The 11,044-nt window shown below is 39.6% G+C and overlaps 1 protein-coding gene across 5 annotated transcripts in view; it reads left to right on the forward strand.

The window, feature by feature from the left end:
- The window catches only part of MEF2A (myocyte enhancer factor 2A), a 176,316-nt gene extending 169,736 nt beyond the window's left edge, over nucleotides 1-6,580 (forward strand). For all 5 annotated transcript variants that reach the window (XM_061179997.1, XM_061179994.1, XM_061179993.1 and 2 more), the window contains 2 exons: nucleotides 1,127-1,253; nucleotides 2,543-6,580. In XM_061179997.1, the coding sequence (XP_061035980.1) occupies nucleotides 1,127-1,253; nucleotides 2,543-2,912 (497 nt within the window). In that variant the 3' untranslated portion in view covers nucleotides 2,913-6,580. The remainder of the gene's footprint in view (nucleotides 1-1,126; nucleotides 1,254-2,542) is intronic.
- Nucleotides 6,581-11,044: the final 4,464 nt, after the last annotated feature.

Genomic DNA, 11,044 nt, shown 5'->3' on the forward strand with positions numbered 1-11,044 from the left:
GAACAGTCATGTGAAAGTTGGTTCCATTTACTAAAGAGAAGCAGGTTTGGAGGAAATGATGAGTCCAGTGGGGTCATGTCAGATTTGAGGTGTCTGGAGAGACATACAAGTAGACATGTCAAGTAAGTAGTTGGAAGGACTTGGAGGCACTGTGGAAGGCACAGTGTGATGGACCCCCACCCCAGCTTCTGTGGGGAGGGACGAGGCAATCTTAGAGAACACCGAATGAGAAAATATCCTAAGCAGAGCTATGCTGTTTCAACTCAGTTTCTTTTTTTAAAATGCTAATTCACTAGAAAGACCAATTTCTTTAAACACCTCTCTTGAGACATGAAAAAGAAGTTAGAAGAGTTTTTGCCTCCTCTCTTTAGAACTAACTGGAAAAGACAAGCGTTAATGATGAACTGAAATAACTCTACGTGTGAATGATAACATCCTAAGTCTGATAACTAACATCCTAAGTCTTGGTCACAATGATTATGACTGAAGCATTCATGTATATTATGTCTTGTAACAGTTTTTTGATGAACTTTCATTTTGCATGCAATCAGGGATCTTTGACAGTTCCTGTACTTCGAACAAATGCAGTTATTTAATTGTGTGATAATGTAAATACTGTCTATGTCACTAAGCTTGGCACCCCATGAGAAGGGGTCCTGAGTCTTTCCTGCTCCCCCTGTACTTCAAGAATATGAGACTTGCTGATTTAGATGGAGTCAGGGTGAGCTGGAGTGTTTCTCTTTGTTCAGGAGGGTAGCAGTGGGCATATTTATTTAAAATAACAATTGTATAGGAACATCCTTTAGTGATGGCACTTTTATTATTTCTATTTACAAGTCCGGAAGAAGTATCTTAACTTTTTGAAAAATAATAAACTATAAATATTTAGAACAAAATTGAAACCTTTTTTATTGAAATAATCCCAGACAACTGAATACAGCTAGGTCCTATAAACCTCCCAAAAGAAAAATTTTTTGTGGGTTTTAGACCCATAAGTGCGTTGTTTGATGTTATGAAGTACCTGGCTTCTCTCAACCTAAGAAAACTTTTGAAGCAACTATTTGAAAAACAGATTTTGCATGGTCCTTTTAATTACACACACAAGCAACATTTCCTTCTTTTTTAGATTACTCACTGACTAGTGCAGACCTGTCGGCCCTGCAGGGCTTCAACTCCCCAGGAATGCTGTCTCTGGGACAGGTGTCAGCCTGGCAGCAGCACCATTTAGGACAAGCAGCCCTCAGCTCTCTCGTGTGAGTAACTAGAAATTTTCCCCAAATCTGTACCCCTATTTCCCAACCTTTGTCTCATTCCACTGTTTGAAGAAAGGCAGCCTGAAGGTATTCCGGCCTACCTACCACCCTTCTCTTTTTTTGCCTTGGTTAACATCAGCAGACAAAGAGAGTAAGAAAATGAGCTGTGCCCTTTGCTTTTTCTCCCTGGATCGTAGGGGAGGAGTGGTAGGGCTTGGGTATCTTATGTATGAATCAAGCTACATGGGATTCATGTGGTTGATCCCAGCCCGCTGCATACACTGTATACCTCACCAGGAAGGGTTCACAAAACAGAATGTTCCTTATGGATAGCGTGTGGGGATATAACTGAGAAGGGTTTACAGTGGTGCCCAGGTAGGACCAGGCATCACCAGCAGGAGAAGGAATGGTGCTTCAGTAGAACAGAATAGTCAGCCCACAGAGCAGCTAGAGGAGAACATCCTAGAAGAGGGGACAGCATAGCAGGCTCACGTGGCCTCCACGAGGGTTGGCCGCCTCGCCCCTGCTCAGGACACCCAGCCTCCTAGCCTCCTGCCCTGAAAATCCCCAGAGAGCTTCCCTGCATCCTGAAATAGCTCCACAATGCATACTGTTATCAGTCGTCTTGGGAATTGTGTCATGGAGAAAGGCGCAGAGTATCTGAGGGAAATTTCTTTGCCTACACAGGTGTTTGGCCCTCAGGCCTTTGCAGAGCATCCTAAATGAACACGCTAAAAATAGCCATGCAAAGGCCAAGTGGAAAAGGCTTGGTGCTCAGACTGGGGGAAAAGCCTGTATGCACTCTACTGTGTCCTACTCTGAGCAAATCACTTAGCCTTTCTGAGACTCTTTCCTCATCTGGAAAATAGGGTGACATGACTGACTTCTGAGAGCTGCTGTGAGAGTAGGTGACATGTTGTGCCTGTCACAGAAGCAGCAGAAAGGAAGAGAGGGAGAAGAATTCAAGTTGCCATATTGTTCCTCTGCCGTTTTGGTCCATGTACAGCATTAGTCACTGACACTGTTTTGGATACTTCAGCTACAGAAGTACCAAGACTGTGGGGTAATAGGACCAGTCACTAAAAATCTCAACTGTACTTGTTTTTTTTCTACCAGGGATATATAACTTTTTTCTGTGCCAAGCACTGCAGGAAACACCAAAACTGGTCTTGGGGAATTCTGACAGTATTTCAGACCCTGGACTCTTTTCAGTCAGGTGGTGTCTGTAATATTCCATTTATGCAGATGCACTCACAAACCATCTACCATATCTTTTTTTTTTCCTTCAGTGCTGGAGGGCAGTTATCTCAGGGTTCGAATTTATCCATTAATACCAACCAAAACATCAACATTAAGTCAGAACCAATTTCACCTCCCCGGGATCGAATGACCCCATCAGGCTTCCAGCAGCAGCCACCGCCGCAGTCACAACCCCCCCAGCCGCAGCCGCAGCCGCAGCCACAACCACAGCCGCGGCAGGAAATGGGCCGCTCCCCTGTGGACAGTCTGAGCAGCTCAAGCAGCTCCTATGATGGCAGTGACCGGGAGGACCCGCGGAGCGACTTCCATTCTCCAATTGTGCTTGGCCGACCCCCAAACACTGAGGACAGAGAGAGCCCTTCCGTAAAGCGAATGAGGATGGACGCGTGGGTGACCTAAGGCTTCCAGGCTGGTGTTTGTACTTTGTTACTGCAGTGAACTGCTCTACATATCTAAGTTGGTAAATAAGGACATGAGTTAAATATATTTATATGTACATACATACATATATATCCCTTTACATATATATGTATGTGGGTGTGAGTGTGTGTATGTGTGGGTGTGTGTTGCATACACAGAATCAGGCACTTACCTGCAAACTCTTGTAGATCTGCAGGTGTGCGTCCCATGGCAAACAGAGCACCCTGTAGGCAGAGTCTAGTCTGGCACTTCCTTGGACTACTTGTTTCATAAGATAACCAGTTTTTGCAGAGAAACGTGTACCCATATATATAATTCTCCCACACTAGCTTGCAGAAACCTAGAGGGCCCCTACTTGTTTTATTTAACTGTGTGTTGACTGTAGTTACTTAAGAAAAATGCTTTGTAGAACAGAGCAGTAGAAAAGCAGGAACCAAGAAAGCAATACTGTACATAAAATGACATTTATATTAATTACCCACCTGGCATGGGTCTCTGTTGCAAAGAGGTGCATGGGAAAGGGCTGTTGATATTAAAAACAAAAAACAAAACAAAAAAAGCCCCACACATAACTGTTTTGCACGTGCAAAAATGTATTGGGTCAAAGAAGTGATCTTTAGCTAATAAAAAAGAGAGAATAGAAAACACGCATGAGATATTCAGAAAATATTAGCCTAGAAATATAGAGCATTAACAGTAAATTAATATATTAAGTTATAATTGGAATATGTCAGAAGTTTCTTTTTACATTCATATCATAAAAATTAAAGAAACTGATTTTAGCTCATGTATATTTTATATGAAAGAAAACACCCTTATGAATTGATGACTATATATAAAATTATATTCACTACTTTTGAACACATTCTGCTATGAATTATTTATATAAGCCAAAGCTGTATGTTGTAACTTTTTTTTTTAGAGAATAGCTTTATCTTGTTTTAACTTTCTAGTTTTATTTTAAGAGGGGGAAAAAAAACAAACAAAAATATCTTGCAAGCAGAACCTTGGAAAAAAAAAGCCATGAACACTTATTATTCTATATGTAAATCAAAAGTTGAGCCAAACTCTTTGTGTATATAGAATCTTAAATATATTATTATCACCTTTGATGTAAGTACCTATGTATTGTATGGTCACCAGATTAAAAAGTATATTTTTGTGGATTGCCGCCAATTTAGGGGGAAAAGGCGAGATCCTTATTAAGTAGAGTATTCACTGTTTAATATTTACTATTTTGTTAAATATACTTTACTTTGGATTTTAATTATTGGCCCAGTCTTTTCAGAGGATTGTATAAAGGGGTTTCTCCCCTCACTGGTGGTGAATGTGTGATGTTACATTGTAATCTTTGTGCTGTATGGGTTGAGCATCATTATATATTTTATATGTGTATATAAATAGCAAAGTGGCAAAAAAAATTGGTGTTAAGTTCATCCTGCATAAATGTAAAATGTGTTGTGACAGATTTTATAAGGCATTATTTAAAACTTGCCTTTTGTGAGGAAAAAAATATAGTAGAAAAGCTGACCTAATTTAATTAATATTAGAGAAAATGGCAAAATAGTTGATGAGCACAAAGGTTTTATAAGTGGTAAATGATTAGGGAAAAATATTCGTGGGGAAAGGGGTCTTTTTTCCTTGACCCTCTAAAATAGAGTGATGCAGCTGGTTACAGACTACTACCACGCCGGACACTCTGCATCGAATGACACTGCAGTGTGGGGAGCAGTCCTCTCATGGTGCCGATTCTTGGCACAACTCTTGCCATCCTAATGGCCTCAACTGAGATGCTGACCAAGGCCTTACTCTCACAGGAAGACAGCTAAGTGGTAACAGCAAGTTCGGCAGGTCCCTGGGCTTGTGCCATGAACAAAATTCAAAGTCCTGTATGTCTTTCATCATCGATTTTTAAATACTCCCTTTCCTGAGAAACTCAAAATAAGGGTTTAAAATTACTGCTATTTTCTATTTTAAACTTAATATTAAGCAGCTACCTACAATTTTTACTTATGTTTTGGTTTTTCCCCCTAAATTGCATTCCTTGTGACGTTTTCCTCCTATGCTCTTTGTGACAAATCATCAGCCAGACTTCCTGGCTGACACATAGGTAGTAGGTACAGGATAAACTTGTGGCATTCCCAGCTGCAAAATGGAATTGTTTTTAATGACATTTTCAGTAGTAAATTTTGGTAAGAGGCCAAAAAAGGGAGGGCAATATGCTTTCTCCTGTCGTCAGTTTAGACATTTGGCTCTTATTCAGAAAGGATTGGTTTTTCTTTAAAATATACTTATTTTACTGAACTACTTACAGGCACATTTCTTCACGAGGTCACACCTAATTGAAAGAAGACAGTTTCCCAACAGTGAATTTCCAGGATAATCCTTACCACTTTGTAAACCATTTATAGCTTTGGAAGTGTTCAGTGCTTCTTTGGTTGTTATTTATGCATGTTCATGAACTTCTGCTGTACATGGGATAGGAGTTAACACATTCACATTTACTGTCTATTTTCTTGTGTGCCTTATGAGATGGCTTTTCTGACTGTATCTCAATAGTCTTTCTTTCTATGCAGGTTTATAATCAGTACAAAACTACTGTTTTCTAAAATAATATTACGCAAGGCTCGGAGTTTGTACTTCAATTACACTGACCAAGTAACAATGTATTCCGTTTTCAGGAACTGAGTATTTGACTGTTAACCCTTTTCCCATACACCCAGTGTGACTTAGAGCATATGGACTTGACAGAGACACCCTCACCCAGACCCCATGTACGAACACATAAACATACACGTCTCCTGGTGGAAACCAGCTCAGAGTGGGGAAGACACTAACCGTGTTACTTTAGAACCTACTTTTCTACCCTTTTAGACTCATGTGTTTTGTATGACACCATCATAAGAAATTTTATCCCTGCAGATGAAGTATTTTATTACTAAAAGACAAAAACAAAAAAAGCTTAAATTGCACTGGTTAAAGTACAGTTTCCAGCAGCTGTACTTCCTTCAGCAGTCTACCTGGTACTACATTGAGAGTGAAAGTCACCATTGTACGTCTACAGATGGTCCCAATCAAAAATCAATCTTTTGAGCCCTAATTATGTCCATTGTGTTAGAGACTAAATCAGGGGTTTGTTCTAAAAGAACAGTATATGTTTTACCATTTCCTTTTACTGTAAGGACAACGAATAAAGCATTAACATATTTTCTGTATTAACCATCATGCGCACAAGAAATACATAGTAAATAAGGAACCAGAAAACTCCTGGCATTGGATCATAAGAAGCTAGATGATTAGAATGTGAAAAAGATTTTACAAATGTAAAACTTTTATTTCTCTGTAGAAACTTTCTTCACTTTGCTGTGCAAGAAGACACTGCTTTGCTATATTTAAAATGGCTTTTTTAAAAGAGATTTATGTATTTGGTAAATGTTTGTAGTCAACAGTTCACACAAGAAGCTGTACACGGTTTGATCATGTAAAACCGTTTGGCGGCACAAGCTGGACTTTGTTGCCATCCTTGAGATGAACCTTTTAAGAAAAATAAGTTAATCTCAATTTTTCCCTGAATGTGTTTGTTTTTTTTCTTCATTATACAATAAATATTATAGTGAACTTTTTATCAAATGGTTAAGAAAATGTTAGAGGTTGTTGTAAACTCTTTGTATCCTGCACTCACTACAGTAAAGATGGACTGGCTTTTCCTGTGTACTCCAGACTCTGTCATGTTTGCCACCAGTTGTCCTCTTTTCCCTTCCCCTTCCTCTCTCCCTCCCCTCCCTTTCCCTCCTCCTTCCCCTCCCCTCCCCTTTTCCGCCTGCAGGTCCCTTTCACTTGCTTGGAGATGTGGTCAGGGAAACTGTTGGCGGCACCCCACCAGCTTCCCCTGTATTGGCTCCCGAGGCCTCTCTTCCTGGGGCGGCCCTGGCCGCTTTAGGAAGCAGCCAGGGATCCAGTCCCAGCATCAGCCAGCCTGGCCGTTCTGTGCATGCTGGTGTGGATACATTAAACCCATTCAGTCTCTGATCGCGGCTTCCTGCAGGATATGCTACCAAATTGTGGGGGTGGGGCATTGCGGGCACTTACTATCATCCGAGTCTATTTCTCCCTCAAGTTTAGGTGGTGAAATAATTTGTTTTACTCAACATGCATACATAATACTCAGCTGGGGTGGCAGAAGACAGATTTACTAAAAAAAATTTTTATTTTCAAAAGTGATTGATAGATGTGAAAAATTATCTTAAACTTGCAGCAGAAAGAGTTCTCTTCCTCTTATTCACTTTCTAAGCCATCTCCCAGCTAAGCAGATTCTTGCTGTCAAATTAAAAGCTAAATTTCTGTGCTGGCTTTACTTGGTGGCTACTGTGAGACTCTTACTAGCAGGTTTTGAAAGCTGGTTGAGGCCTGTGGCTAAAAATAATCACACCGGCAGCTACTTAAAATCAATTCATTGCGATTTCCTAGTTGGCTCCCATGGGTGCTGCCTCCCTCTAGGCTCTGTCGTGTTTTTCAGTTGATTCTGTGACTGACACCAGCCAAGAAAATGACTTTTCAGTGATGTCTTCTGCCAGTGGGATGGCTCCTCCTGCCTGCTCCCATCTGCCTGTCCAGTCTCTCACAAGGGGTCAAAGTACCACTTGGTTGTAGAACTGAGGAGGCAGTGGTCTTCCTTCCAGCTGACACAAGAGTTGGGAGGTTCCAAATAGGCACCTGGAACACTACAGGGAGGGGCTCGTGGGGGCTGAGTGGACATGTGCCACCAGGCAGAGCGTGCTTAGCCCACGAGTGAGAGGTGGGCCCCAGCCCATGACTGCACGTAGCTGGGGTAAATTCCCACTTCCACCGCAGTGTCTGCTTCCTAGAGGACCCAAACTAACAGGGCGGCTTACCCCACTTTGAGAACATGCCCTAGACTCCAGTCACTGTCTTACACACAGTCTGCCTGCTCTGTGTATACCAAAGCGGCTGAACGCATCTGGGGAAGAAAAAAATCAGTTATACTAGTTTCACCATATTATCCTCCACCACCCTTTTTTTAAACTTTATTTTGAACTAATTTTTAACTTACAGAAAAGTTGGAAAAATAGTAGGTTTCATATGTCCCTCACTTAGCCCTCCCTAATGTTAACACTTACATAACCACAGTACCACTATCAGAACCAAGAAATTAACATTGATACAGTGCTATTAACTAAATACCTTATTTGAATTTCACCACTTTATCCACTATCTCTGTTCTAGGATCCAATCTAGGATCCCACATTGCATTTAGTTGTTAGGTCTCTGTAATAGTTCCTCAGTCTTTTCTTGTCTTCAAAAAGACAAGACACTTTTGAAGAATACTGATCAGTTACTCCGAATAGTATCCCTTGATGTGTGGATTTGTCTGATGTTTTCTCATGATTGGAATGAGTGTGCATTTTGGCAAGAATTTCACAGAAATGATGTATCCTTAATGCATCATGCAGTTCATGTCATATGTTTGTACAGGTGATGTTGACCTTGCCCACTTGGTTAAGTGGTTTCTATTGGGTTTCTCCACTGTAAAGTTACTATCTTTCCCTTTGTAGTTGATAAGTATCTTGGGGAGATACTTTGAAACTATACATAGGTTTTTCAAAAACTTTCACCTATGAATTATAGCATCTTGTTTAGAACAACTATTTCTGTAGTATTTGCCTGTTTTCTTCTACATTTATTAATTGGACTTCTGAAGGAAGAGCTGTCTCTTCTCCCCACTAATTTATTTGATCATATTAATTATGGAATCATGGATATTTATTTTATTCTATGGGTTATAATCTAGTACTATCATTTTATTCCTTAAATTATTCCAGTTTTGGCCATTAAGAGCTCCTTTAGGTAGACTCCTGTGTTCCTTGGAAAAGCTCCTCCCCACTTTTTAAGCATTTCCTTACTTTCTGGCAAGATGTTAAACACTCTCATATTCATTCCCTTTCCAGGTACTGGAATAACCGCCTCTCCAAGGATTCCTAGTTCCATTTATTGGAGAATGGCATTGAGAAGCCAAGATTTTGGCACTACATGTGCTCATTGCTACTAGAGTCACTGCTTTTTGGCCCTCTCTGCCACCAAAGCTAGGAAGTAAATATAGGTATGCTCACACAGACACACATCCATATTCTGCAGCTAGTTATTTAAACATATGTATGTGAAAAAACGAGCTTACAGTAATACTTCCGATTTCAATTCAGCATCACAGGGTTCATTTTAACCTTTCCTTATTTGTAAATTCTTTCTCCTAAGGTAAGAACCTGGCTCTCATTATCTGCAATCTTTTTACTTGTTCAGTTCTAGCGTACACATAAGGTAGTTTCAGAATTGCCAGTCCAGGGACTTCCCTGGTGGTCCAGTGGTTAAAACTCTGTGCTTCCACTGCAGGGGACACGGGTTTGATCCATGGTCGGGGAACTAGGATCCTTCATGATGTATGGCATGGGGAAAAAAAAAAAAATTGCCAGTCCACACCTGCGTGAGAAACACATTTATTGACCAGATTAGAGCATTTGTGTAGTTCTTTTTCCCTCTGGCCTTACATTATCCAGTGAGGACAGTGTTTTCCATGGTTATTTTATGTTCCCAACCACCTTCAGTGTTGTTACGTTATTTAATATAATATAGTTAGGATCTCTTGTTGGCTTTTATTTCATTTCAGGTACTCCACCTCATACTAGTTGGTTTTAATTTATTTGGGGGGAGATAAGTGAATGGTATCTGAAACATTATTATGTTCTAAGAGAGCTATACAAAAGATACAGTAATGTCACTCTCTTCTCACCCCTGCTACCCCATCCTCCTCCCTGACTTTTCCCACCAGCCCTCTACGGATAACCAGTCTCTAGCTTCTGGTTTAATCCTTCCTGTATTATTTCTTTTGCATAAATTAGCATTTTGGTGGGTTTTTTTGTTTTTGTTTTTGTTTCTTTTGCTTTCTTCACTTAACGGTATGTCTGGTATAAACAAGATATAAACTACACACTCCTGAACAACTAATGGGTCAAAAAAGAAATCAATCAAAAGGGAAATCAAGAAATATCTTGAAACAAATGCAAGTGGAAACAAAACATACCAAAACCAATGGGATGTTGCAAAAGCAGTTCATAAAGGGAAGTTTATAGTGATAAATGCATTTATAAACAAAGAAAGATCCCAAATAAACAACCTAACTTTACACCTCAAGGCACTAGAAAAAGAAGAACAAACTAAGCCAAGGTAAGCAGAAGGAAGGAAATAACAGATCAGAGGGGAAATAAAGGAAATAGAGATCAGAGCAAAAATATAAAAGATTCAAAACCAAGAGCTGTTTTCTTTAAAAACAAAATTGACAAAACTTTAGCTAGACTAATTAAGAATAAGAGAATATAATCAGAAATGAAAGAGGCAATATCACAACTGATAACACAGAAATACATAGCATCGTAAGACATTACAATGAACACTTGTATACCAACAAATTGAACAACAGAGAAGAAATGGATAAATTCCTAGAAACATACAACCAACCAAGACTGAATCAGGAAGAAACAGAAAATCTGACTAGACCAATAACAAGAAGAGTCAATCAGTAATCAAAAACCTCCCAACAGAAAAAAGCCCAGGATCAGACGGTTTTGCTGGTGAATTCTACCAGTTAAAAAATTAATGCCAATCCTTCTCAAACTATTCCAAAAAATTGAATTGGAGGGAACACTCCCAAACTCTTTTTATGAGGCCAGGACTATCCTGACAACCAAAGCCAGATAAGGACAATCAAGAAAAATTACAGACCAGTATCCCCAATGAACAGAGATGCAAAAATTCTCAACAAAATATTAGCAGAACAAATTCAATGGCATATTAAAAGGATAATACACCATGATCAAGTTAGATTTATCCCTGGGATACAAGAGTGGTTCAACATATGCAAATCAATCAATGTGATGTATCACATTAATAGAATGAAAGGTAAAATTCATACAATCATTTCAATAGATGCAGAAAAAGCATTTGACAAAATAAAACATCCTTTCATGATAAAAATGCTCAGTAAAGTGGGTATAGAAGGAGCAAACCTCAATACAATTAAGGCTTTATATGACAAACCCACA

The sequence above is a fragment of the Eubalaena glacialis genome, chromosome 2, assembly GCF_028564815.1.
Source record: "Eubalaena glacialis isolate mEubGla1 chromosome 2, mEubGla1.1.hap2.+ XY, whole genome shotgun sequence".
Taxonomy (NCBI): Eukaryota; Metazoa; Chordata; class Mammalia; order Artiodactyla; family Balaenidae; genus Eubalaena; species Eubalaena glacialis.